At 48.3% G+C, this 27960-nt stretch overlaps 2 protein-coding genes across 2 annotated transcripts in view; one reads left to right on the forward strand and one right to left on the reverse strand.

The window, feature by feature from the left end:
- The window catches only part of TNRC6C (trinucleotide repeat containing adaptor 6C), a 98819-nt gene extending 90759 nt beyond the window's left edge, over nt 1-8060 (forward strand). Inside the window, exons 21-24 of the mRNA XM_031044819.2 lie at nt 1942-2136; nt 3399-3469; nt 4209-4348; nt 7315-8060. Of these exons, the coding sequence (XP_030900679.2) occupies nt 1942-2136; nt 3399-3469; nt 4209-4348; nt 7315-7675 (767 nt within the window). The 3' untranslated portion in view covers nt 7676-8060. The remainder of the gene's footprint in view (nt 1-1941; nt 2137-3398; nt 3470-4208; nt 4349-7314) is intronic.
- A 12724-nt stretch (nt 8061-20784) lies between these two features.
- On the reverse strand, nt 20785-21768 carry LOC101880297 (GTP-binding protein Rhes-like). The gene has a single exon (XM_034067797.1). It carries the CDS (start codon nt 21587-21589, stop codon nt 20963-20965), a length of 627 nt encoding a protein of 208 aa, XP_033923688.1. The 5' UTR covers nt 21590-21768; the 3' UTR covers nt 20785-20962.
- Nucleotides 21769-27960: the final 6192 nt, after the last annotated feature.

Raw genomic sequence — 27960 nt, forward strand, 5'->3', positions numbered from 1 at the left:
GGTATGTCTGGAATTGTGCTAAGGAAAAATGTATTTATTCCACTGGTGCCACGTGTTGTCACTCTGTATTGGCATTGAGATCTCTTAATGACTGTTTCCATTGCAGCTTTGAGGAGGAATATTGTCTAGGGTCTCAGTGGAAACACCGCTGCTAAACCCTTCCAGGAAGATCTGATGTGAAATTTCTGTTAATAAACTCACTGTTAAAAGTGAACCATCTTAAGCTCAGAAAAAGGTTTAGTACCACCTCAAGGAGGTACTCTGCATGGCTCTGAAGGGGTTGGGCTTGGGGCTCTTAAATGTCTTTTAATAGTCAACCAGAAGCCTGAGGTTCCCCTACATGGCTGAGCTTATAGATGGTTTAAACAAATTACCTCATTCATTTTAATGAGCTTTACATTCTTGAGCATCTCTGTCTGCAAATCACAGAGACATTGCTTGTGAAGTATCTACCTAAATACACAGTTTGTTCCATTATAAAAATGTGTTTGGGCTGTTGTATGGATTGTATTAATATTTTTATATCTAATCAGTGAAAACACCTTCTTTGAATAAAGGAAGGTGCAACCTCCAGGTCATACAGCAGAATGGGAAAACAAAAGGGGTTATCTGAAATGTTTTACTCCATTGAAAGGAAGAGAAAGGAGTGGCTTGCTTTCCTTTTATCTGCCATGCATTTCTGCTTTATTTGCTTGTTATTGTTTTGCAGTGTCACCTAATCTTTGTGTTAAACCCATGAGAAGTAGTGACATAGCAACATCTAATCTGTGGTAACGTGCATGAATCATGTGCTGAGCTAGTCTGAGTTCTAACACTCAGGCTTTTTTACCCTTTCTCCCCACCATTTTACCCATGTTTAAAGCTTTCATCATCATTGTCAAATTATTTTTGCTGCTGCAGTGTGCAAGAAGATGGGAGAGTGGTTGCCCTTTCACTCAAATTGTTATGATTCAGTATAAAATCATTGAGTTAGATGATTCAGATAAATTGAGAAAATGTGGAGTGTGTGTGTGTATAGAACTGAGGCTGTGATTTGGCGACTGGTAAATTTGGCTCTAGGACTGATAAAACCCCTCAATGGCTGCCTGATGCAAGGTGCTGATTCAGTATAAGCTTTATCTGCCAATTCAAACCTGGGTTTAAAAAACCCACAAGATTTTGGCATCTCGGACTTTATCAGACCAAGTATTTTCTTCCTGCCTACAATCAGCATTAAAACATTAAGGCAGTATAACCACAATGTCATTTGCTCTGGCAGAAGATGCAATGATGTGACCATTTCAGTCCATTCCATGTGCTGTTAATGTTATTAACAGTATGGGGCTGTGCTATGAGAAGGAAATGGGACTCAGATTTCACAGTGTATGTTGGTACAAGGAAGAAAGGCAGGGATGTTTAAGTTTAAAGCTGAATAAAGGAGTTTGGTTTGGTATGCAGAAGTTGAACCAATTTTTTTAGCACTCTGAATGCTAAACTGTAGTTGTTATTCTTGGGTTATTTTGTAAAAACTCTGATTTGACAGGAACAGTAGTAAGATATAAGGTAACAAACTCAACAGTAAGAAGTTTCAGTGACAGGTTGTGATACCGTCCGATCTTCTGAAGACTTCATCTTTTGCAGACTCTTGAAAAAAAGAATCTCTGTTACTTTGCCTATTCAGAAATCCAGGTTTGGTTGGTCTTTGATCTTCGGAATTTTAGTAATACATCAGAAGAACATAATACTGGTTGCTTCATATCAGATAAAATGAGTTGTGTAAGAAAAAGTGGTTAAGATCTATTAACCCTTTGAGAGAGACAATCTTCAAGTATTTCATTATGACTTAAATTAGATTTTAAATACTTAAGTCCATTCTCTGGTCTTTTTTCTTGTATTATCTTTTATGAGAAATGAAACTAGTAGATTTTCAAAAGGGAACTTTATTTTTTCTTTCTATTGCAGGTAAATTGTCAGACATCAAGTCTACATGGTCCTCTGGCCCAATCTCTCACACACAAGCCTCTCTATCCCATGAACTATGGAAGGTACCCAGAAACACTACTGCTCCTACAAGACCACCTCCGGGCTTAACAAATACCAAGCCATCATCGACATGGGGTGCCAGTCCCCTGGGCTGGACCAGCTCTTACTCCTCGGGTGCGCCTAACTCCTGTGTTTTAGCACACCACAGTGCCTTCTTAGAACTGTTTACTTTTATTCTGTGTTGCTATAGTGAGGCTGTGTATTAGGCTCCAGAAATTTGAGGTCTGATGCAAGTAGAGTGTGTCTATTCAGGGGTTGAAGTTTGTGTCCATTTATTTTAGTTAGGGTAAACTGTAAGTGAAGCTCTCACCTTTGAGGTGGTCATATTAGTAATTTTACGTAGTTATTGCCAAATTATTTAACTCCCAACTAAGGTATTTTATTTCCTCATTTCCTGAATCTCTAAAAATATCTTCTAAACATGTGTCTTGTTTGTGGTGTGATCTATGACTGCTTACAAGGCTTCAAGATGAGCGAATCAGCCCATAGAATTTAATATGGAACACATTTTTGGAGCATGGATGTGAAGCATTTAGGACCTCATGGCATTGCAGGGCCCTCGGGGAATGTCTTTTAACTTTTTCCATGCAGGCTTCTTTTTTAGATGTTGTTTCACTTAAGTCTAAATATTAGAAACCATGGATCTGGTATATGTATCATGTGAAGTAGTCAGCTTCAAACACAAGTATTACATTTATTTCATAAAGGTGACTGGCTTATTAATCTGTTTTCACTAAGTTGGGAATTAAATGTCCCTCTTCTTGCCATTTATTTGTATCTGTTTTCTTCACCAGAACCCCACCTGGTGGGCAGATACAGCTGATTCCAGGATTCTCTCTGGAGCCTGAGTGTGGTCACACATGTGACTACAGATGTACTGTGGTTTCTCAGACACCACTCATATATATCCAGCTTGGTCAGTTCCTCATTGTAAAACACCAGGCTGAAGTTGGAAAAGCAGGTTTTGTTGGTTACGTCCTTATATCTTTAATCATTCTCAGTGCAGATATATGTTTTGAGTAAGTCATATGCATTAATCTATCATTGGCAAGATAGCAGAAGGCTGCAGTGCTATAAAAAACTTTAATAGCAAGCAGCAATCTGAGTTTGGACGTCTGAATTGCTTTTAAAATGTGCCTTTCAGATTAATTCTCATTTAACGTGAAGGTACAGTTTGTTGCAGTGTTGTACCTGCACCCACTAGTTTTCTAGTAGTTACTGTGGGAGTGTGAAAATGCCACAGATCTTGTACCTGTAATGAAAGCAGGTTTTCATTCATAAAAGATGACAATAAATCAAGATATGAAGAAACCTTCTTATAGGAATATGCTTCCCTCAGCATGATAATATGTTTTATTGTGGCCTTTGTGTTGTAGGTTCTGCATGGAGTACTGACAGCTCAGGGAGAACAAGCAGCTGGCTGGTTCTTCGAAACCTCACACCCCAGGTAAACAGAATTGTACATAGCTAGTTCGGAAAAGGGACTTGTTACATTTAAGAGACAATAAGAACATTTATTGTTCTTGCTCATTTGGTTCATTTAAAGGAAAAATAATCATTCTGCATTTATTATGTGTCTGTCTTCTACAAGGAATTTGTTAAGTTTTGAAAGTGCTGTCAAATCAAGTATGAACTTTTAATACCCTAATTATTCATTAATTCAGTGTGCAGCTTTTATGTATGTATAAATTTGGAGGTGAATGTGTTTTTACAGCAGATACAGAGATGTAAAATCTGCTTTTCCTATGGGTTTTGCTTTGGTGGTTCTCCTCAGTCTGTCAAATCATTCAGTCCTCCACATGGTGTCATTCACAAAGAAAAACATAAGCCACAGAGCCTTGAATTTAGACATCCAAATTAATCTTGGGGGAAATTTAGTTGTGTTTGTGAACAATATGTTTTTCCTTTGACTTACTTCTGGACTTCTGTAGATTTTTAACAATAAATATAATTTGTTAACTTAAATTGGAAAATCCTGTGCACTGGACGGTAGGGAAACCTTAAAAAGACGAGGATGTCTCACCCAGTGAAGACAGTGATAAGTCTGTAATTAAATTCTTCTTATGGAAGAAAAACTTCCCCTTTACCTGTACGTACTCTTCAGAGTTTACAATTTGTTTAGTTAAAAAGCATTAAAATTACAAAAATACAGATAACCTTTCCCCCCCTCCCTTCCCTCTTACCAGATTGATGGTTCCACACTGCGGACACTGTGCTTGCAACATGGTCCTCTAATAACATTCCACTTGAACCTGACACAAGGGAATGCTGTGGTCCGCTACAGTTCCAAGGAGGAAGCAGCCAAGGCCCAGAAGTCTCTGCATATGTACGTTTCAACTCTCTTTCCTTTGTTATGAAGCCAGTTTTATCTCCCAGCTGTTTTCTTAGGCATTCATTTGCTAGGACTCAGAACTTATCACTAGTTAGTTTAATCTGATTCTTAAGATTACCTTATGAGAGAGAGAAAAAATAATTGGGGGCTAGATACTTATATACTACTAAACAGGAGGTCATTAAAAACGTGATAATTGGTATTCACCATTAATAATGTGCTCAGTAAGAATTTGTCAGCTCTAAGGCTACACAGAATTTGTAAGATGTGATGAGTTCTAAAGGAAGCAGAGCATAAGACAAGGTTTCAGCTTCAGAGAGCAACAGAAAGGACAAAACAATGATAGATAAAGAATATGTTCATGTGGTCACCATTTTAAAGGAGGAATGAAAAGAAATTGAAGGAAATGACTGACAAAAAACGTGCTTCTGAGGTGTTTTAAAATCCATGGAACTAATTGGCATTAGCAAGAGCCAGAGAATTTTGGGTGATAAAATTGGTAACGTTGGGAAGAATAAGCATATTCTGACTCGCATATCAAGAATGTGGAGACTTGATGGTAGTACTTAAGTGCAGCTTTCTGTATCAACAAGTTACGGCGTGAGTATAATGAAAAGTACTGATCATAGAGGGAACACCACTTGGAACTAGAATCATAGAATAGTTTGGGTTGGAAAGGACCTTAAGATCATCCAGTTCCAACACCCCTGCCATGGGCAGGGACACTTCACACTAAACCATATCACCCAAGGCTCTGTTTGGCCTTGAACACTGCCAGGATGGAGCATTCACTGCTTCCTTGTGCGCAACCCATTCCAGTGCCTCACCACCCTTACAGTAAAGAATTTCTTCCTTGTATCCAATTTAAACTTCCCCTGTTTAAGTTCTAACCCATTACCCCTTGTCCTATCACTACAGTCCCTAGTGAGGAGTCCCTCTCCAGCATCCTTGTAGACCCCCTTCAGATACTGGAATGCTGCTCTGAGGTCTAGTACTAGGTGTACTACTGTCCTGATTACCTTCCCTATACTTAGAAATGTGGGAGCAGTGGTTATGCCATAAGTAAAGTTGCAGCTACTTTCCTGTTATGGAGGGTTGCTCAGAGAAGTGAATGCTCCATCCCTGGCAGTGTTCAAGGCCAGGTTGGGCAGACCCTTGGGCAACATGGTCCAGTGTGAGGCATCCCTGCACAAGGCAGGGGGTTGGAACTGGATGATCTTAAGGTCCTTTCCAACCCAAACCATTCTGTGATTCCTTAATTAAATATTACAAAGCAGCATTCAGAACAGTTGGAGATGAAAAATTAACCCATCTTGCATTACATCAGTTTAGATGTGGGCATTGAGTCAAAAAAATAATGCCAAAGGCAAAATTAGTATGTGAATTTAAAGAGAAATGCTTATTTTAAATATGCAGATGGTAACTTCCTTACACTGTCAGTGATCTGGAAAGTCTCCCTGTAAATTGTTTTATTTTTAATAGGTTGTGGCATCACTACAGTTACAGTGCTGATAAGGACAGGACAGACCTTTGTGAATGAAAAGGCTTGAGCTATAAATGCACTTGGTTTGCTGGCAGGGTGTCAATGGTAAAAATACAATGGGATTTGTGGAAGCCAGCAGGACAGTATTAGAGTTCCAAGAGATACCAGCCACTATCTGTTACACAGATAAATGTTTACATGGACGTAATTGCTGGAAAATACATCACAGAGCCAACAGCCTCATATCCCAGCTTGTACCAGCAATAGTGTAGCTAGCAGGATGTGGACAGGGATTGTCCCCCTGCACTGGGCACTGGTGAGGCCATACCTCAAATACTGTGGTCAGCTCTGGGCCCCTCACTACAAGAGAGACATTGAGGTGCTGGAGTGGGGTCAGAGAAGGGCAACGGAGCTGGTGCAGGGCCTAGAGCACAAGTGTGATGGGGAGCGGCTGAGGGACCTGGGGAGTTCAGTCTGGAGAAGAGAAGGCTCAGGGGGGACCTTATCACTCCCTACAACTGCCTCACCAGGAGGGTGGAGCCAGGAGGGGGCTGGTGTCTTCTCCTAAGTAACTAGTGATAGAGTTAGGAGGAAACAGCCTCAAGTTGCACAAGGGGAGGTTTAGATTGGATATTGGGAAAAAAGTCTTTACAGAAAGAGTTGTCCAGCATTGGAACAGGCTGCCTGGGGCAGTGGTGAACTCAACATCCTTGCAGGTGTTCAAAAGATGTGTAGATGTGGCACTTAGGGACATGGTTTAGTGGTGGACTTGGCAATGATGGGTTAACAGAAGCATGCCTGGTTTTCAAAGCCTGCATTTGTATCTCTCACACATTTAGGAAAGGTAGAAATCCTCAAGATGGGATTTTCAGCAAGGAGCATTTGCCCAAACCCCAGCTTGATGGCATCCAAACCAGAGGCCGTGGTCAGGTGGTGAGGGGAAACAGCCATCACAAACGTGTATTACAACAGAGGTGTAGTTGTTGATGTGCATGTTCAGAGTTACACACTCTGCAACAGTGAGACTGAACTAATACAGAGACCCAGAGGTTTAGGCAGACAGTGCCAGGTAGGTTTATGTTCTCTTCTTTAGAAGATTTAGGTTGCAAAATTAATTCTAGAAGATAAAACCTAGGTTCTTGGAAAAATTCTGCATCCCTTGCATTAGTCACACAGTTACTCTTAAACATACACAGAGGAAATGAATTTTAAACATACTATTAAAGAAAAGAGCTTTCAAGAAATGGGGTTGAGGGTAAGACAAATCCTTCAACTTTGCAGGATGTGTGGTGAGTTGTACTGAAGTACAAACCAAACTTCAGAGCACAGATGTTGGAAATGTGTTCCCAGCACAGCCAGATGAGCTTTAGGGTCCCCTCCAACCCAAACCATGCTGTGATACCCATCTTGGATGTTTCCAGAAATGCCTTTCGCTCCCGTTGTTTTGTGTTGCTCCACCTTTTCTCTCTGCCCTCAGGTGTGTCCTGGGAAACACTACTATCCTGGCCGAGTTTGCTGGTGAGGAAGAAGTCAACCGTTTCTTAGCACAAGGCCAGGCGCTGCCGCCCACCTCCAGCTGGCAGTCCAACACTGGAACCAACCAGACCCGCCTAGGCTCCTCCAGCAGCTCCCATGGCTTGGTGCGCAACGACGCCGGGCACTGGAACACTCCCTGCCTGGGGGGCAAGGGGAGCAGCGACCTGCTCTGGGGTGGGGTGCCCCAGTACTCCAGCAGCCTTTGGGGACCCCCGAGCACCGACGACGGCAGAGTTATCGGCAGCCCGACACCTTTGAATACTCTTCTTCCGGGTGATCTTCTCAGTGGGGAGTCCATCTAGGAAACAAGAGAAACAAAATGGAAAATAACAATCATCAGCACTAAAGGAAAAATAAAATTGTAACCCTTTCCAGTCCCGGGCTTGATGAAGAATCCAGCTTTAACAGATCAGACTGGCAGCCCTTTTTAGTACCTCTGTCCAATATCGACTATGAAACTGCAGAAGTCCTTGTGAACTGTTCATGAAACAGTATGGGCTACTTTTGGTCAGTGTCACATGCTAATGACAGGTTTTATTGTTTTTTGTTTTCATGGCTTTTTGTTTTATGTTGTCTTTTTATGTTTGTATGGTGATTTTTTCAAAACGAAGTATAAAAGCTGCTTAGAATAGGTCTATCATGAAGGGCACTTTTCAGAATTTGGGCTGGAAAGGGTTATTTTATCAACTGGGGGAGGGGAGGGAGGGGAAGGGGGAAATGAAAGCCTATTTAAAATGAGCCTGTGACTATTATGCACATTACCAGAGGCGGACCCAATAATCAGAAAGGGTGAAGTGTGATATTTACCATTGGTACAGAAAAGAGACGAGTTGGAATGGTAACTATGGACTGTACAGGTTGAGCTGGGGGGAGGGCAGGGTCGGGCTATCTCTGTGTCCACTACTCCCATGGATCTGCCTATGCACATTACCCTTGTTTCATTACTTTTTTCATGTCATTTTTTTTAATCCCAAAAATATAAAAAAGTAAAAAATAAAAATTAAAAAAAAATAAAAAATAGTAAAAAAAACACCAAACAACAAAAAAAAAACCCACCCACCCACCAAACCACAAACCATATCAACATGCAAATACTTGAATCCAGCAGGCCAACAACAAAATGTGAACACTTTCTAAGTTGAATTATTACACTTCCAGGTCGGCATCAGTACACAAAAACCAGGCTCTAAGGATTTTTGTTCTTCAAGCTCAGCCTCTGTTTGTGTTGGAACAGCCGTATGTGTGTGTGCGGGTGCCTGTGCGGGTGCGTGTGTCCCTGTGTGCCCAGGGAGGGGGTTCACTGAAAGGGTGAATTTTCTCCCTTTATTCAGTATATGCTTTTTATTTGCTCATTGGTCAAATGTTTAATTGTTATTAGCTTCTAACTTTGCACTGAGTGTCCGCAGCCCTTCTTGTAGCTAATCCTAGAATGGTCAAAAGTCAAAATAAAAGGAAAGAAACTGATAGAAGGGGCCGGCGACAATTCACGTGTAAATGTTTACTCAAGGACTCTTATCGCATTTTAAAAATGACAGTGTGTATCTCTGGAGAATAATATGTATATCTACCTTTAGCAGCTTTTTATTGTGGACTAATGCAAGAAAATTACCGGAGTATTGCACCATTTTTCCATTCGGAATATATAAAGTTTAACAAAAAAATACTCTTGTTGAACTGTGGCCATAGATAATTGTAAAGAGTTGATAGTTCCCTTGCAAGCAGGAACAGAAACAAGCACTTGGACATAGGTTTTGACTGCTTTTGGAGGAGCCAGGAGTTGTGGCTCCCACCTGTTTACAGACCTTTTTTTTTCTCCTTCAAACTTTAAAATAAAATAAAAACAAAAAAAAAGGAATTTAAACAGAAAAAAAAAGAAAAAAAACATAAAAATAAAAAGGAAAAAAAAAAGACTTCCATCGTAAAGAAAAACTTATTTTCAGAATGAAGATACGCTACTTCAGAGCTCTGGGATTGAACAGTGTTGTTGTATTCTCCTTTTCTTTGGCCATTGCTGTGTACTATATATTTTTTTTGGGTTGTTGTTTTTTCCTCCTCGTCGTCAAAGTGGCGATACCTTTGTGATCACTATCTTGCACATGGTGGAAGATGTCTCAGGAAAGCCGGGTTTCCCGAGGAGCAACTCCACACCATTTCATGTATTTTTAAAACCCAACTCCTAGCACTGAAGATATTATTACAAAAAATGGGAAAAAAAATAAAAAAAAAAAGATAAAAACCACAAAAAAACACAAAAAAGAAAAGAAAATCAAAAAAAAGACAGTAAGAAAGAAGAAAATACCTAATCTAATGTGTAGCAGTTACATATTTACCAAATAATGGACTCAAAAAGAAATAGATGTTTGAAGAGTGCTTTATATATTGAAAAAAAATTGCTTTATGTTTAAAAGAAAAGATCAATGTTTTTGATTGTTTTGAAAGGAAGAAAGACAATGGAATAACATACACGTCACGTATGTTTTAAAAGTTATATGAACGTTGTGCTCCCTGCCTGCTTGGATCAGGAAACTTGTGCATTACATTTTTGGTTTCTTTTTTGGTTTTCTTTCTGTTCTTTTTTTTGGGTTTTTTGTTTTTTTGGAAGATTAGCTTTTTAATGGTTTTATCAGATGTAAAGGGTCCTGCAAGATTGCAAATTAACAAAAGCTGGTTTTCTAGAGGATCATGAACTATGCACAAACTGGGTTCAAGACTTGTTTTTCTTTTCTCTCGAGGTTTAGTAGTGTATTTAGCTGCATAACCTTTCCTCAGAGTAAGTGCATCTCATTGCCATTACACGCCTCCAACATATATATTTTATATAGCTCCATACACACACACTTATATAAAATATGTATGTGTGTATGTGCGTGTTTACATACGATTTTCCATGCTGAACTTTAGCATTGAGTTGTAGAAAAAACTCCGGGTATTTTAAAATTGGGAATGAAAATTTCTGGTTTCGGGGTGGGGAGGGGGAAGGGCATTTGGGGCTTTTTTTGTTTGTTTGTTTTTGGTTGGGTATATTTTTTTTGCCTTTTCTTTTGGATTCAAGATGTCTGTAACTCTGAGATTAAAAAACAACAATTGTGGCTTTTAATGTTTATTCTCCTCATAGAATGTGATTGTTAAAGAACATGCACCGAAAGTTGCTTTCAAGAGTACGAAGATTCTTTGAAACTTAATAAATTGCAGTTTTTTCTTGGCTGTTGAAATAATGTGTATTTTTCTTTTAAGCAGGGGATACTGAATATATATATATATATATAAAATCTGTTAAGGTATTTCATGGAAGAAGTTTAACTCTTTCAGTGTTAATGAGAGCCAAGTGTACAGCCAGGCAAATCCCTCCTGCAAGTGTCATCACACACCCTTCAGTCTTCATGTTGGTGGTGGCATTCCTATACCTGGAATGCTTGTACCATGAACCTTTGGCTTAATGCATCCACAAGTGCTGCACTAATCATTTTTGTTAGAGTGATGGTTTTCTCATTTATTCATGTCTTTAGTCTTGTAGGGGATGACTTGTTGGCACTGTTGAGAGGCTGAAGGTTCCACTCTAGCTCTACCACCCCATTGCCTCCTATACTCTGGACCTGGATGTCTCTAAACCACCAGTTCCACTAACTTGTATGAGGTGGGCAAATAGCCTGTAAATAAGGGAGAAACAGCAAAATATTTTCATATTTGGTCTTTCAGGTTTTGAAATTAAGGTATTTTCCTGTGGCTGACGTAAGGCACAGGAGATGAAGCCCAAGAAATCCATGGAGGGACCTGACCTTGCTCCATCTCTTCTACAGATGAGCTTACCTTCTCCTCCAGCCTCATGGAATCAGTTCACTTCTCGGTGGCAGCAAGGTGATTCATATGGGCAGTGGGATTTACAGGTCTATAGCTACGAGTTGATGCAGTAAAACCCAGTCCACTGATTCAGCTGAGAAGGGAAAAACCTAGCCTGGATTAACCAGAAAGGCCCACAGCCCTGAACAGCTCTACCCCCACCACAGCTGTCACCTGGCCTTGTTGTCACCAGGACCATCGGCTGCTCTGCCATACATGAAATAAGAATGGCCTGTGGGGCTGGGGGGGACCCAAACAACTCTCAAGGAGTTAGCAGTTTGCCTCAGACAGGATACAGTTAAAAATTGCCAAATCTAGGCTCGGGGTGAGTAATTCTGGTCTCTACACAGAAACACCCAGCCTGAAGCCTCTCTAATTGCCACTGCCCTGAAGTTGCACAGGTGTTTGTAATGAAACCCTCAGAAAAGAGTTGCCTTGGGTTTTCTTCTCCTTCCTTGGTCTTTTGATTGCTTTCAGTTCTCTTTGGGTTTTTTTCCTCTTGAGTTTCAGGGTCCCCGGGTTTTCTTTGCCTGGACATCAAAGTCCCGTACGGAGTCGCGTGTTTTAGCCAACAAGAGCTTTTGTCTTCCATAAGGTTGGCAGAGACAGCTTTTTGCAAGTCAGATGCACTCTTAAAAGTTAGTATCCACCCTGCTGTGTTAAAGGCAATCAGCTCGTGGCCAAGATCAGTCTCTGGATGTTTGTGTAGTTCCTTTTACTTTCAGTGTCACTCTTCTGCTTTAATGCTACCCAGTGTTCCTGCAATGGTGAAGCTGGCTCCTGATAGAAGGATTCTCCTGGTGCCTCCTGAATCTTTACCAGAAAACAGGTTTTACCAATTCTGTGTTTTCCTGTACATTGCATTTGCTGTACCCTCCATGGCACTTTCACTGCATGTCTCCCCTGGCTTCAGGCAAGAGAATTTCTCTTTCCTAGATGGTCTGAAACTGTCAAACTTCTTAGTTCCTTGTCTCATTTGTGGGTGGCACTGGCAAAGCAGATGGGTTTGCTCTTCTGCTCCAGAAATGCATTATTGTTCTTGATAATTCAATAGATGATTGTGTATGTGAAGGAGCATTTCAATTAAAACAAATGTATATGGATATCTGTATATGTTAAGAATTATTGGAGTTGTAAGAGTCTGGAAATGGAATTGAGAAACCCTTTAGGATTGGGGTTATGGGCAGCTATAGTGTGGAGCGTGACCTGTGGTACCACGTCAGAGGTGACCTGTGAAGACCATCTCCTGCTGTTGTGTATGGACTGCTGCTAGATGTCTGTCATGTTGTCCCGATGGAGGTGTGCTCACTGTATCGCTGTGTTGGTGCTGAATGTACAAGCTCTGCTCAAGTCCTGCGTAGCCAGTTTCAGGGAATGGGAGCTCTGCTGCACTGGATATGGAGCTCACACGAACTCTTGTAACCTGTGCAGATGCCTGCTGTCCCCAGCCAGCCCAAGGTAAAGGGCAGCTCTGTACGTGTCTGGGGATGCCTGTGATTCACAGTGTTCTCCTTAGTGGTTATTTGAAGGAGCCATGGGCACATCCACCCGGCACAGGACAACTTCAGCTCCCTGCAGGTCTCTTGGACTGTTTCACCCAGATCCTTGTGTTGCTCTGAAGGCAGTAACATAACCGTGAAACCTTAACATCTACGGGAGCAGCCCAACTTTTGTCCTGTCACATTCCACTCCCTTCCCAAGGGGTCTCTTCCAGCAACACACACGTGCCCTTGGAATCTGGGAGAGGCACTGCCAGCACTTGCCCACACTGTAGCTTTCCTGAGGGAGGACGGACTACTCATGCCCATGTTCTAGTGGGGTCTGGGTGTCTCCGTCCAGGGGATGCACCCAATCGCTCAGGTTAACTATTGCTTGCTGCAAGTTTCCAGACTTCATCCTCCAACGACCAATCCAGCCTGTGCAAGGACAGTCGAGCTGACCCTTTGGGACCCCTCACACTCCCACCGTGATCTTCCCTCTAATGAAGATGCTCCATTAAGAATGAATACAGTATTTTGTCCTGTGTGTGCTCTCGGTGCTTGGGTTTTTCACTGTCAGATGCATTGGAAACAAGTTGCTTGTAAATTTTCTCTGATGAAAATGTGGTCCCAGTGCAGTCATGATTTCAGGGTTATTAAAAATGGTCTAAAACACAATCAGATTGCTTTGCTTTCAATAAATACTGTGATTAGTAAAGCTGGTTTGCCTTGGGCCACACCTGTGTCTATCCAGACGTAATGAAAGAGTTCCTTGGTTTCAATGTTCCATTTTGGTCAGGGAATGGGCTTGACAACATTCCAAGTTGTGGCAGATCCCCTTGCAATTGCTCTATGGTTTTATCTCCTGGAGCCTTTCCCCACTTCTTAATTCATCTTAAGTTAATCTATACCAAAGGATGTATGCAAGCAGACTAACAGCCTGAGTTACTGATGGCGCTGGGAAGGGGCAGATTCTCTTCTCATTTTTGCAGTAGGTCTCCGTGTTTTGGCTGCATTATTCATAGTTCACAGTGATGCTTTACTGCTTTACACCACAGGAGCATGAAAAAAACCCCAGTTTTCATTAATTTTATCTGATTTCAAGTAGGAAGCTGCTTTTTCTGCCTTCTCTTGGTACTCATCTGTATCCTTTCCATCTCTCCTAATAGATTACAGGAAACTTTCTGATAAAGGCAGAGATGGTTATTCTGCAGGTAAAGCATTGCCCCTTCTACCAGTGTGAGCTATACAGGTTGCCTACTCAGAAATACATAATATGTAACTGTGCTTGGTAGAGGACTCAGCACAAGCATTAAATACCTGAAATACATAAGGGGGGACAGACGTCAATGTCCATCGCTGAGCAGGAACAGCCTGCAGGGAGAGGGCAAATTGGCAAATAGCTCTGATTTATTACCTTGTGATGCTTTCATTGCTGAACAGCTTCCAAAACACTACCAGGGTGGGGAGAGCTGCCCTTTGCCAACACCTCCAAGTGTGCAGCATCGCAAGCAGGATGTAGCTGGTAAGGAGGGCGAGAACACAGGGATGGGGCTAGAAGGGAGTGTGTGAGGATGGAGTTGGTTTGTGGGTGAGTTTCATTCCTGAGGCAGCTCAAAATTGCTCAGATTAAGGAAAAAGCACCACAAAGCAACCAACAAATTGGTTTTCCCTAGTAGCTCTGCTCAGTAATGGTTTTCTCAATACCACCAGTATGAAAACAAGAGCACATAGAAAGAGTGGTTTTAAAGCTACTCTAATATCCCTTTATTCTTGCTTCTCAGCATGGTTACTACATGGTGCTGTCTCCCTGAACTGCATTTTAAGCTTTTGGTGCCCAGTGAATGTACTCAATAACCTGGATGGGAGGGGAGTTGGGAGCAGACTCAATCATTTCCCCATAGTGCTTCAGCATCTTTGGGACCAGTGACTCCAGCCCAGCACCAGGCATTGGTGCTGCTGCTTTCTATTAGACTAAAACTGGGGTTGATGCAGAATGAAGCTGATGCTTTGCAGCAGAACACTGTTTGGTCACCGGTTAGTGGAGATGAAGCACAAAGCACTAAACCCTCATTATGAGAAATACAAGATACGGTGAAGTAAGTTTTGCTTTTGTCCTTAGATGAGGGAAGAGGAAAAAACAAAACAATCCAAAACCATCACATAGGTGATTGTTATCCAAAAACAATCACATAGGTGGCAGATTGTGTCTTTTAGTACAGACATCTCCAAGATGAGAGTGCTTTTTATTGCTGTATAGTTCAGACACTGATGGTTCAATCTCTTTCATAGAATCCAGGTAAATGCTAGAACATCAGTGATTCACCATCTGAGAAACTTCCCTGAAGGGAACTTGGAGGGAATGAGCTGAAGGAGCCTCCTTTTCCCTTTGTATCTCCAATGAGTCGAGGAGGCCAAAAGCCACATTTCCCACATGGGTTATCCTTAGTGTTCCTGGGCATTTAAATTGCAGAATTCTAGCTGGCATAGCAAGTGATTGATGGATCCTTAAAAGCACTTTGCAGTCAGGGGTAGGACCAGAGGCAACAGACATGTGTGTGACTTCTGTACTGCGTGGAACCTCAGAACAAATGCCATGTTAGAGGATTTATCCAGTCTTTTACTGGGCATCATGGCAGAGGCCAGGAGTTCATGGTCTGCAGGGTGGTAACACAGGGGATGTGGGGGGTTCTAGCAGAGCAGGCACCACTGGGTCTTGCTGCTCTGTGATTAAGGGCTGGAGCCTTAACAGGGATGAGCAGAGCTGTAATGAAAAGCCTCCATTCCCGAGGCTGGGATGAGGTGCTGCCCGTTCACTGCTGGCAGCACCTGGGTCTGGAGAACAAACCCCACTTTTCCTCTCTTTTCCTGCCTGGACAAGCCCTGTTTTATTAAGGCCCATTCAGGAGTTTATATTGTGTTCCCTGAAGGCTGCCTGGATCCTCAGCCCTGGAAAGAAGCAGGACACAAACTCAGGTGTTTACAGACTCATTCAGTCTCCTAAATGGAGGGTTTTCATTTTGAAAAAGTAAAGCTCTGCATTTCCTGTCACTTGAGCTGTCAGTTACAGGGCAAAGCACTAAATCCTCTTCGGGAATGCTTCCAGCGCTGCAGCACTCGGAGCCCTCAGCTCCTGCAGCCTGTTCTAGCCGGGAAGGTGGGTTCTGGGTGTCCGAAGGGTTCACAGGAACAGTAATATCGATGCTGACCGACTCTGGGCTTTCCGGGTGTTGCAGACTGACCTCTTCCTCTCACACATGCAGCTGCAGACAGGGCAATGTCCCTCAGGAGGACCTGGGCACTGCCTAACGCCCGGGTGAGTTCACTTTCAGAGCCGTTTGCAAGGGCAGTGCTCAGCCCTTGGCTGTTCCCTGGCGCCGTCCCCATCCCTGTGTGTTCGTGGAGCACCAGTCGGGATGCAGAGCATCGTTGGGGAGCAGCAGCCCCCCCGTCCAGGGCAGCCTCCCTGCGGCAGCAGGAAACGGGAACGACGCATCCCCGGCTGCAATTCCCACTTTGCCCACGAGATGGCGACAGCGAATTGCTCCGAGCAGCCTCCGCCCGAGGCCTCGGGTAGCAAAAGGCCCTGAGGACAAACCCGCTGACAGAGGCTTTGAGGTGTTCTGCTTGCAGATGCCTTGGTTTAAGTGTTTGTGCTTCACATTAATCAGGACCTGAGCAGCGCCAAGCACCCATCAGGCACTTTATATCTAACCTGAACTTCCTCTGTTTCAGTCTGAACCCATCACCTCTTGTCCTATCTCTACAGTCCCTGATGAAGAGCCCCTGTCCAGCATCCTTGTAGATAGACACTGGATAGATACTGATGCAGACACTGGAAGCTGCTCTGAGGTCCCCACGCAGCTTCTCTTCCCCAGACTGAACAGCCCCAATGTTGTGATTCGGAGAAAACTCCAGGAACAAACTCGCCAACAGTTTCAAGCTGACAGCAGGTATTCTTTATTATGGAGCCGGGAGACACGGGGGATACCTTCTCCTAATGTGTGTGCATCTTTATATGGTCACTGGGCACACATACATATTCATGAGGCTACACATTAATTACATCATTTTCCAGAAAGTTCCCCCCATGCATACAAAACTGGTGGGGCTGGTCTCTGTTTACTGCTCCCAACGACCTTCATCACTTCTGGCAGCCTTTGAAGCACCAGCTTAATTAACATTACAGACACAGCAATCATCCTGCCCTTCTACTTATCAGTTTAACTGCGCCCACCTTGGGCACCTGCTAGTCCCGGATACTCCCCATCCCCAGGTCCTGTTTTTCTATTCTGCTTTTCTGTAGTAAGGTCCTAAGGACCTAAAATGGTGTCAACTGCCTTCAAGCACCGCAGTTATGCTCCATTACAAAGCCATCAAACTTAACGTTACTTAGAACTGACTGCATTGTGCTTTTGTGCCCCCTTGTCTCGGTTCTCAGCCTGTCTCCATATATCGCGGCCTCTCTGGACTTGCTCCCACAGCTCCATGTCCTTATGCTGAGGACACCAGCCCCGCACACAGCACTGCAGGGGGGGTCTCACCAGAGCATAGCAGAGGGGCTGCCTTGCTCATCTCCCCTCCCCAGGACCAGGGCCCTGTACACACCAAACACCTGTGAAAAACCGGCTCAAACCTAAGCTCACTCAGAGGACCAGGGTGATGAAAGTGAGTGCTGCTGCTGCTGCTGCCGCTGCCTGAGCTGTCCATGCCGTCCTGGGAGCAGTGGTGTGGTGCTTGCTTGTGGCTCATCCAGACCAAGGCTTTTCCCTGGATCTGTGCCCCAGGGCACTGTAACAGCCTCATGTTAATGGAGACAGAGCGGCTCCGCTTGCCCCTGGGGCCATGATCACAGGTATCCTCCCTCCACATGCTGGAGCTGCTGCTCTGAGGGTGAGAGCCCTTTCATCTTCCGTGCCCCTGACCCAAGGAGACCAAGAGCCGTGCCTGAGGCTGCCGGTGCTCGGGGCTGCATAAGCCGTGCCTGAGGCTGCCGGTGCTCGGGGCTGCATAAGCCGAGCCCTCCGGGGCTGAGCTGAGCTGAAGATCGCCCGGTTCCAGCCCCCATTTCCTTCTTGCTGAAAGAAAATGAACTGCAGGGGCTTGGTTCTTTCCTGCATCCCACTGAGAGGGGAGCCAGGGCACCCCTCTGGGACCCCAGAGCGCCCTCAGCATCACTGTTCTGTGGGGCACAGGCTGCACACGAGCATCCTGGGCCGTGAGACACGAAACCTGCCTGGGTTTAACCTCTCTCAGCCCCATTGCCCTCCGCTCGCAGCGGGGGCAGAGCTCACAGCACCCGGAGGACAGCGCCGGGGCAGGCACCAGGGCTCCTGCTGTGCTGCTTCCTTTGCCGTTTGATACCGCAGCAAAACGTGGAGCCCTGCAGGGGGGCACGGGCTGAGCCCCTCGGGTGCCCTGCAGCCCTCAGCCCTGCCGGGGAACAGACACATTAAAAGCTCTTGTCCTGCCAGAATCCCTCCATGCCCAATGCTTCCTAACCCCAGCTTCCACACCATGTCCCTGCATGGCCAGTGCTTGCTAACCCCAGCACCCCAGCAAGGCACTTGTGTGTAGCTGTAACACCCCAGCAAGGTATTGTGTGTAACCGTAACACCTCAGCAAGGCACTTGTGTGTAACCCTAACACCCCAACAAGGCACCTGTGTGTAACCCTAACACCCCAACAAGGTACCTGTGTGTAACCCCAACACCCCAACAAGGCACCTGTGTGTAACCCTAATACCCCAGCAAGGCACCTGTGTGTAACCCCAACACCCCAACAAGGCATCTGTGTGTAACCCTAACACCCCAGCAAGGCACCTGTGTGTAACCCCAACACCCCAACAAGGCACTTGTGTGTAACCCTAACACCCCAACAAGACACCTGTGTGTAACCCCAGCCAAGCAGCTCCATGCAACAGGATTTCAGGTGAGTGCTGCAAAAAAACAGCCCCAAACCTTCAATCCCCAAAGAGGAGGTTGTGCAGGTGAGAAACAAAAGGCCTGGGAAGCACTGCCCTTCATCCCAGCAGCATCCCTGCCCCTCATCCCCACTTGGGACCACCCCTGGCAGGGCTGGAGTGGCAGGAGGGGGCTGTATAAGGCAGCCAGGCTTGGGTGAGCTCCTCCAATGGCTCCACTGATTGCTAGAGCCCAGTACTGCAGGGGCACATGGAGGTGTGCTCTTCAAGAGGCTCCCTCCACATCCTTCAGCTCGGCCTGCAGCTCCTGCACCTCGGTCTTTGCTTCTGCACCTCCAGCATCTTGGTCTCCATCTCTTGCAGTTCCAGTATCTCCATTTCTGCATCTTCTGCAGCTCCAGCATCTAGGTCAGCATCTCAGCACCAGTGTTTGCTGTTCCCCGTGGGTACTGGCCAGGGGTGGCTGGAAGTGGGGGGCCTGGATCACCCAGGGGTTATTGCTCTGCCAGGGGATCCAGGGGTGGGCATGGGGAGCTCAGGGAGCCTGGGGAGGGCCTGGGATCTCACCAGGGCATGAGGAGCTGTTTCTCGCCCTTCCTGTGGACCAAACCAAGCAGGAGGGTGGTGGCAAGCAGCCCTGCTCATCCCAGCTTCCTGATCATGCACTGCAAAGAGGTTTTTGTGTGCTTCTAGCATCATATTGTAACCCAAAAGGCCGAGGTTTGTGGCTGTGAGGTAGAGAGCAGTGAGGGCATCCTGAGCCATGGATGCAGCAAAGCTTCCCCATTGCCTGCCGCGGGCCTCATCCTGCCTCAGGCTCCAGGAGGAGGAATTGTGCTCCCCCGGAGGTCGCTGTCCTTGTGCCAGTGCCCATGGGAAGGTGTCTGCATGGTGCCCCAGTGAGGGATGCCCATAGGGAGGCTGAGTGCTCCCTGCGGGCACCTCCTCCTCTGCCCAGTTTTGGGAAGGGGCTGAGATCATGGGAACGATCTCGCATCACCCTGCGTGGCTGGGCTGAGCAGGGACCCTCCATGGGCTGGGCCCCTGAGTGCCTGGCTCCCCTGGTCTGGAGCAGGGTGGGTGACTCTTTAACCCACCAAGCTTGAATGTCTTTATCTATTGTGTTTGGGTGGCCGCTGAGCAGGTTAAGTGCTCATTACAGCAGGATGGGCTGTGAAAGGGGAGAGTAAATCAGTGCAGTGCATGCTAAGGCACAGTCAATGCTGCCCTTCGGTGCCCTTCTCCCACTCTTTAGTATCTCATTGTACTGTGTTTATGGTTTCTGTCTCAGCTCAGCTGCCTTTTAATGGTTGCTCTTTTCTGCACTGGATGTGATAGGAGCAGTTTTAATTGTAGTTACTCCTGCTTGATAGAAACTGCAGAGGTTCCATTGTCAGGAAAATCTCAGCACCAAATGTCCTGGTGCTGCCAGAGGAGGCTGCAGAGCTGGGCAGGCTCCCAGGGCTGCAAGTGAGCACGGAGGAGGGAAAAGCAAACTTAAACAGGGGAGACTGAGATGAGCTCTTAGGCAGAAGCTCTTCCCTGGGAGGGTGCTGAGGCGCTGGCACAGGGGGCCCAGAGAAGCTGTGGCTGCCCCATCCCTGGCAGTGTTCAAGGCCAGGTTGGACACAGGGGCTTGGAGCAGCTGCTCCAGTGGAAGGGGTCCCTGCCCGTGGCAGGGGTTGGAGCTGGAGGAGCTTTGAGGTCCCTTCCAACCCAAACCAGGCTGGGATTCTGTGAAACTCAGTGATCAGGGGTCTGGGCTTAACCCCCTCGTATCAGGCGCTGCAGCATTTGAAGTACAGCAGAAAGAAACCCAGACATTTTCAAGCAATGTGTTTATTAGGTATGCTTAAAGATAGAAGAAGAAGAAAAGGGAGACTTCAAGAGGTGCACAGACTGCCCTATCCCATGCTCTACACCCAGGTACAAACCCAAAGCTGCTTTGGACACTGCAGATGTGCCAGGAGGTTTTACATGGAGTGCTTAGGGTGAGGTGACACAGACCCGGATGAGACCCACGAGAGTGGCACCAGTGGGTGCAAGGCAGCTGCATGATGCCCACATCTGCCTTTTGATGGGCACAGACACAGCTCCACTGCTTATCTGCCTGTTTCCCAGGTTCCCCTCCTGCCTCTTCAGGAACTCGCCCTCTCCCTGCACCCCCCCAGCATCCCGCATCCCTTCCAAGTCCCTGCTCATCTCTAGCTCTCCCCGGTCCCGCTGGGCAGGGTGGGGATGGGGAGGGAAGAGGTTGGAGGCAGCATGGTTGGTTCTGGCCTCTCCCCTCCCAGCCCACCTGAGGTTCCAGCTGGTCCTGCTGCCTCCAGCACCTTCCTCCGGCCCTGGGCTCAGCACACGGAGCAGCTGTTGGTCTTGTTCATGGGAGGCCTCAGTGCCTGCTCCTTGGGCAGCGTCTCCCTCCTCTTGCAGAGCGCGGGGCTGAGCCGGGCGGGCAGGTTGGCTTGTTGCAGCAGCTCCATGAACACCTCCAGCACGTTCTCGTTGTCCTTGGCCGACGTCTCCACGAAGCGGCTGTTCCAGTCCAGCTCCACCAGCGACAGAGCATCCTCCACCGGCACCTGCCGCTCGCTGCCGCTCTCTGCCTTGTTGCCGACCACCACGATGGGAGGGAATTTGTCTTCCTTCACCTCCAGGATCTCCTCCCGCAGGCTCTTGACGCTCTCAAAGGACTCGGCATCATCTACGGCGTAGACCAGGGCGAAGGCATCGCTGTTCTGGATCGAGAGCTTCCTCATGGCCGGGAAGGAGTAACTGCCACTGGTGTCCAGGATTTCCACCTTGACCGTGGCCCCGCTCACCTCATACTCCTTGCTGTGCAGCTCCTCCACCGTGCGCCGGTGCTTGGGCTCGAAGGTGTCCATCAGGAAGCGGCGGATGAGGGATGTCTTACCCACGCCGGCAGCACCCAGGAAGACCAAGCGCACATGGTTCTTTTCCTTCACCACCAGGGACATGGCGCAGAGGGGACAGGATGCTGCTGGTGCTCACCTCAAAGGGCTCCCTGGGTGGCTGCAGCCCTGGTGTCTGTCCCTCTGTCCTCCCCGGCACCGGCTCGTTGCAGGCAGGGAAGTTTGGTTCCACCTCCCTGCAAACTTCTCCCGGCTGTTCTGCCGCTACAGTCCCCAAGTCCAGCTGGTTTTGTATCCTGACTCCCTCTGCCATGTGGCACCCGACTGTCCAATCTCCGTGGGTTGTGGGTGCTGAAGGAGGAGGGCAGGGAGGGAGGAGAGTGGGGTGCTCCGGGCCAATCCGCGGAGCTCAGTCCTGGGAAGCCACTGCAGCCCTGGGGAGCACCGCGCTACGTTGCACATTGCACTTGCATCTCTCACCACTGTCAGTAGCGCCAGGGAGCCGGCAGCGTTGCAGCCGTCACACTGCACAGGCTGCCCTGCCCTCCTGTGCTCCCTGCGGATTAACCTGTGGTACCCGGCATGGGCTTGCTGGCAGCATCCCTGCTCAGCCGTGGTCCCTCACCCATTGGGTAGCTCATGGGCAGACATGGCAGGAGCTGGCCGATGTACCCACGGTGTTTCTTACACTCACCTGGGGCTGGGGACTTGTTTTCACACAGGGGTGCTGCAAACGTTCCCAGCTCTTCCTTGGACCCATGAGATATTTGACCTGAGGGGGAGCATAAGCTCTGCCTGAATCCCATGTGTCAGAACCGGCACTTTCAGCTGTCAGTTACTCTGTGACAGATTTAACCTGAGGGGGAAAACAAGATCTCCATGAAATGATGCATCACAACCTCTGCGATGCTGAGTGGTCATGGGCTGTGACCTGCTTCAGTGAAACAGTGCCCCACAACGGCTGCTGGGTTCGTCAGGCCAAGAGGTGGGATGTGTGCCCATGCCCGTCTCCGCATGGATGGGCATCAGCTCCAGAAGGGAGTTTGCTCATAGAGGTACAGGTTGCCCCGTGTTTCCCCAGCAGTCACCATCCCTATTTCATGCTACGGTTGGTTCAGAAGCTGATTTATGCCAAGTGCAAATACAAAGGGAACTTGCTCAAGAGCTAAAATGAGTTTTATCTTCTTACCTTTGTGCGTGCGTGGGGGTTTTCTGGCTTTGGACCCGTTTGTGTAGTTTAGATACAGTTGTTTTTCTTTCCATAGCAAAGTTCCAGTTTCAGCCATTGGTTCTGGTTGAATTGAGCCTGTTGATTCCAAAAGCCCTTTTCACAACAATTATTCCTGCCTCTTAATTCCCCACTTGTTGTCATGTTGTAGGCATGCTAAGGACAGAGCCTCAGGAGTTAGAAGATGCTGAGGACATGGAAGATGTAATAGCACATCCATAGGACTTTATGTGAAGGGGAAGGGATGGATGAGCTGCTTTTAGGCACATTAACAAAGCAGTGACCACATTTTCATGCCTGGTGCATCACCAGCATCAGTGGGAATGAAGAACCGAAGATGAAGAGGGAAAAGGGCATGACAAGTAATCTCACCCCAGCTTTGGAAGCTGTGTAAAGCCAAACCCCACTATTTTAACTAGGAAAGACTGGGGTTAATGCCTCTTAGTGCTTAAATAGACAAAGTGATGGAGGCTTTCAAGAAAGGAGATGAAAGAGGTTTCCTGCAGGTCCTCCCAGCCAGCTATGGCGAAGCTCTGCAGGGCTCAGCCAGCTCTCAGGAGGTGCTGGGGACCTGTGTGGTGCCCTCACTGCTTTCTTCTTTCCCAGTATTTTATTCCAAAGGGCCTCAAAACATGGATCTGTTCAACCTCAGCAGCACCCATCTCACTTACAGGTGCAGAAATGGTACCCAAGGTGAAAGAGGAGGCAGGAGGGAACAGGGACCATGGGCTCCAAACCTGGGCCTGGCTCTAAACCATCCCTGTTACTGCCAGCATCCCACAGGGAAGGAGCTGTGAGCCGATGGACACAATGGGAGCACCAAGCAGCAGCACCAGCCATGGAGGGGCTCCCAAAGAGTGCTCCCAAAGGTGACCCTGGTGCCATGGGAGCCAGCACTACCCTACCACTACATCACCACTACATCACCACCACCACCTGCAGTCGTTCCTGTTAGGAGTGGATGTGTCCTGCACGGTGTGGCCAAGGTGCAGAGCCAGCCCTGGCTCTGTGAGACAAAGGAGCGTGCTGCAGACAAGCAGCCGGATGCTGCAGCCGCACGCAGCCTGTCTGCACATCCCCAGTGATTTTTCACATCAGTTGTCTCCCCTTCCTTTTCACATCTGTGCTGCTATGGTTACCGAGAGCCTGAAAGGCTTTAAAGCTCCCTCAGAGCAATGGAGGATTTCAGGGGTAATCTTGTTAAGAGATGAGCAATGAATATTTCCAAAGGCCTTTTGCATGAATATCTCGTTCCCTATTAGCTTCTGTCCACTGACAGCAGGGAGAGCAAAGCGCAGGGGGACTGTGTGCAATGAAGGGAAGAAATCAGGGAAGGATGAATGCAGAGAGTTGTTTTCCACTTCAGCCTTTTGTACCAGGAATCATGTCCCTAAAAACTGTGTTTTTCAAGGAAGGCTTGGCCAGCTTGAGTCAGGGATTACACAAACATCATTATTTCAGCCTGGTTTTCCCCCAGGGAAAGACTCAGGGGCCCTTGATGGACACTGGGAGCTGGGAACACTCATGGCTGAGTCCTACAGCAAAGCTCTGCATCCCTTAGCTGTGCATTGGTGCGATGAGATGGCTCCTGGCTTCAGCAGGGAACAGCCAGGATCCATGCGGGGTTCAGTAATGGGGGTGGAGCTTTGGATCCTGCGCCAGGGCATGTGCATGGGGACTGGAGCGTGGAGCCCTGGGCTCTGTGCCTGCAGAAGGGATGGTGATGGCCTGAGGAGGGAGGGAGGGACCTGCCTGTAAGGGAGCCCTGAGCTGCTGGCAGAGGAGTGCAGGCAGTGAGGGGAGGATGGGGGGATGGCAGCAACGATGGGCAGGATGTGGGATGGGGCATGGAAAAACTGGGGTGGGTTTGGGGCAGGTGGAGCCCCACACCCACCATTGCAGGCAGGTTTGGAGCAAGGGGTGCTTGGAGGGCTCTTGGTCATCCTTACCCCAAAGCCATCAGCCACAGAGTGGTTGGAGGAGGTGAAGGGTGGTCCTCAAGGTCTCAGTCAGTGCAGGGCTCAGACACAGCCATGAGCTGGGCTTGAAACCCCGGCCAGCTCCTGCCTAAGTGCAGCCCCCTTGGGCTGGGCAGCCTTCAACAGCCAGGATGGGGCAGGATGGTGGAAAATGGTGCACACAGTGCTGCTTCCCACCATGGAAGCACTGGGGAGCAGCAGCAGGAGCAGGGATGAAGGCAGAGGAGGGGGTTGGACCCCTGCTCCTGGGAAAAGCCAGCAGCACTTAATAAAGGAGAAACTGGGCTCTGCACAAGTAGCACTCTTCCCTGCCACTGCTGTGTGCATCTTGCCATGTGGGACATCAAAGTGGTGCCTATTCTGCTCCTGAACCAGCTGATGCTCCTGAACCAGCCAATGGAGCTCTCCCCAGACCATGTCCTAACATCCTGCAGGTTCTGCAGCATCTCTTACAAATATCCACTCTTATCTCATTGAAAAAGCCTTGTGTTTGGTGCCTTGAAGTGACTGTGTGAGGATGGAACCCAGAAGAGCACAGGAACCTTTCCCACTGCTGCTCAGCTCTGCTGCCAGACCCAGCTCCACTGCAGCACCGAGATGTGCCTCATTGAGACACCAGAGGAACAGCCTGTGCTGCTTCTGGATGTGGGTTTGGGGAGCAGCTCTCTCAGTTGTCACGGTTCAGAGGGGATGGAGCAATGTTCTCCGAGGAGCAGCGGGTGCTGGGCATGGCTCCAGTCCCTGACATGGTGCCCCAGTAACCCAGTGACATGGAGGGAAATGCTTTGCCCGTTGCTCACAGGCATCATTATAAATGGGGTAGCAAACAGTTCTCAGCACTGTGACACGTTTCCATGAGGCTGGGCCAGCTGCTGGGCGCTGATGGAGCTGCTGATATGTGGGCTGACTCCTGCAATGCCTCAGCACCCCATAACAGGACACAGGGGCAGCCCATGCCAACGGGATGCTTCCACCCCACACCACCTGCTTGTGCCTCTGCCTCCTGCTTCTGCCCATGGTTAAATTCATGGTGTACGTGAGGGCGGCTGCGTCTGCAGCAGTGGTGCTGGTGCTCGCCTGGGAAGGTGAGCAGGAAGAGGCCAGTAATGAGAAACCCCACAGACACCGTGTCCCCAGCTGCTCAGCACCACAGGCAGGAGCCAGGGGTGAGGCCTCACTTCTCCCATATGGAATGAACCCTGGATAGGAGACCAGGCAAAGATGGGAGTGGGGAGGAGGGGGCTGGCCCCGCAGCCTGTAGCAGAGGTTGGCCAGGGATGGGGACATCCAGCCACACAGGAGAGGGTTAAACCTCTCCCGGGGATTAAATCCGAATGTCCTTTGATTTAGAGGCAGGTGAGAGGAGAAACCTGAACCCTACAGCTTCCACCCCCACTTTAGGGGAGCCGCAGCCCTCCCGATGCATAGATGGATCATCCATACGTGGGGCCGCTGTCTGGAACAGCGTGTCACCGGATGGAGCCTGTTCCCAGCACTGGTGAGGCCACCGCGGGGTACATACCACCCCAAGCAGGGAAACCTGTGGCTTGGCTCTGTTCTGGGGGACAGATGGGGGTGATCAGTCCTGGAGAGGGCCACAGCAACCCTGGTCCTGCCCCACTGCCTCCCTGCTGCACAAGGTGGGGTTGATGATGAAGGCTGTAATGGCAAGGTTGCAGGAGCTGATTGCAAGATGTGGGGGCTGAGCTTTGCCCATAGCCTGCACTGGGCATCAGTGGGGAGAGGGGAGGAGAGCAGGGCTGGATTTGGGCTCTTCCTGTGCTGGCGGAGGAGGCATGGGAGGAGATCCCTGCTGGCATCACCAACGGCTTCGGGAGGACCAAGGACATCCTCATGGCATGTCCTGGCCAAGTGTATGGGATCTTCCTCAGGGATGGGGCTGATCCAACCCAGAGCTGTGCTCATGGAAACCACTGCCACTTGTGCAGCCCTCGGTGAGGGTGCTCAGCCCCGGTGTCACCCACAGCAGCAGGCAGGGGGGCAAAGGGGAGCTGACCCTGGCATAGGCGCTCCCCAGCTCATCCCCTCTGCACAAAACCCACCTTTCCCAAGCAGAAGAGGTCACCTCAGCTTTGATAACCTGGACCCAAGCTGCTGTTCTCTGCTGTCCCCCTGCTCCCACCAGCACTGCGGAGGGGTGGGCAGCAGCACATGAACAGCCTGTACTGAGCACTGCAGGTAATAAAATGCAGTGTCCCTGTAAACAAAGGTCTTGCTGAGGACTAAAGGGATTTAGTGCAGCTGCTGTGGGGCTTGGAGGAGTCTCTGTAGCATCTCTTATCTTGCCCTGGTGGGGATTATCAGCTGGAGAGCGAAGCTCACCCCTCTTTGGGCCATCACCACGGCTTTTCCTCAGGTGACACAGGTGATGCTCTCCATGGCCATGCTCTCAAGGCATTAGGAGTTGAAATGTGTGATGCCAGGGTCTCAGACGTGTGTCCTGCAGCTCTGAGGGGCCTTGCAGGAGCAGGGCTCCAGCCTACCCCATGGTCCCAGTGTTCCCAGTGCCTGGCTCTGCCTGGCTCTGTCCATTATGGTGGCACTAAGGTAGGAATCTCAGCCCTGGCACAGGCCTTAACCTCTCGAGACACACGAGTGTGGCTTCCTGTTAGCACTGATCCACTCGAGGGGTCCCAGCTCTGGGGGTTATAAGGTGCATTGGGCAGCTGGTTTCTCACCTGCTGCTCTGAGCGGGGCTGAGCCTCTTCCATGTGGGGTTGAGCTTCCTCCATGCTAGGCTGCAGCCACAGAGGCAATGGCTGGGGACAGGAGGGGCTGTGATCATCCCCATTGCGTTCACCTGCAAACAAACACATCAGTCCGGGTTCAGCTGCTGCTCTTGGCTGTGTGATGTTAACGTAGTCATGAGAGCCCGAAACCAAGATGGGTTTTGTTGCCCCGGGTTCAGGATGCAGATGGTGGGGACAGAGATGCTGACAGAGCAGTGGGGTGAATGTGAAAGGGGCATGAAAAGGAATGGTACAAGGCAGAACAGCTTTCACCAGGGCAGGACTGGCAGGGGTGCACCTGCTAGTGCATCTCCAGGTGACTGATACACAACCTGGCATGCATGGGCAAGGTCTTCCCCGGAGAAAATGGCAGAATTAGGTAAGAGCATCCCTGAAATACAGCACAGGGTCCTGTCATTGTCCAAAACCCTTGACTGTGAAGTGAAGAGAGGAGCTGCTCTGAAGCTCAGAGAAAGCCCAGGGGAGCCAGGAGTGGATCTATGGCTTCTCACGGCAGTG

Source organism: Melopsittacus undulatus, chromosome 11 (assembly GCF_012275295.1).
Source record: "Melopsittacus undulatus isolate bMelUnd1 chromosome 11, bMelUnd1.mat.Z, whole genome shotgun sequence".
NCBI classification, from domain to species: domain Eukaryota; kingdom Metazoa; phylum Chordata; class Aves; order Psittaciformes; family Psittaculidae; genus Melopsittacus; species Melopsittacus undulatus.

What these genes read in the sequence shown, in the direction of transcription:
- LOC101880297 (XM_034067797.1), bottom strand. Translation starts at nt 21,589, where the DNA reads ATGTCCCTGGTGGTGAAGGAAAAGAACCATGTGCGCTTGGTCTTCCTG.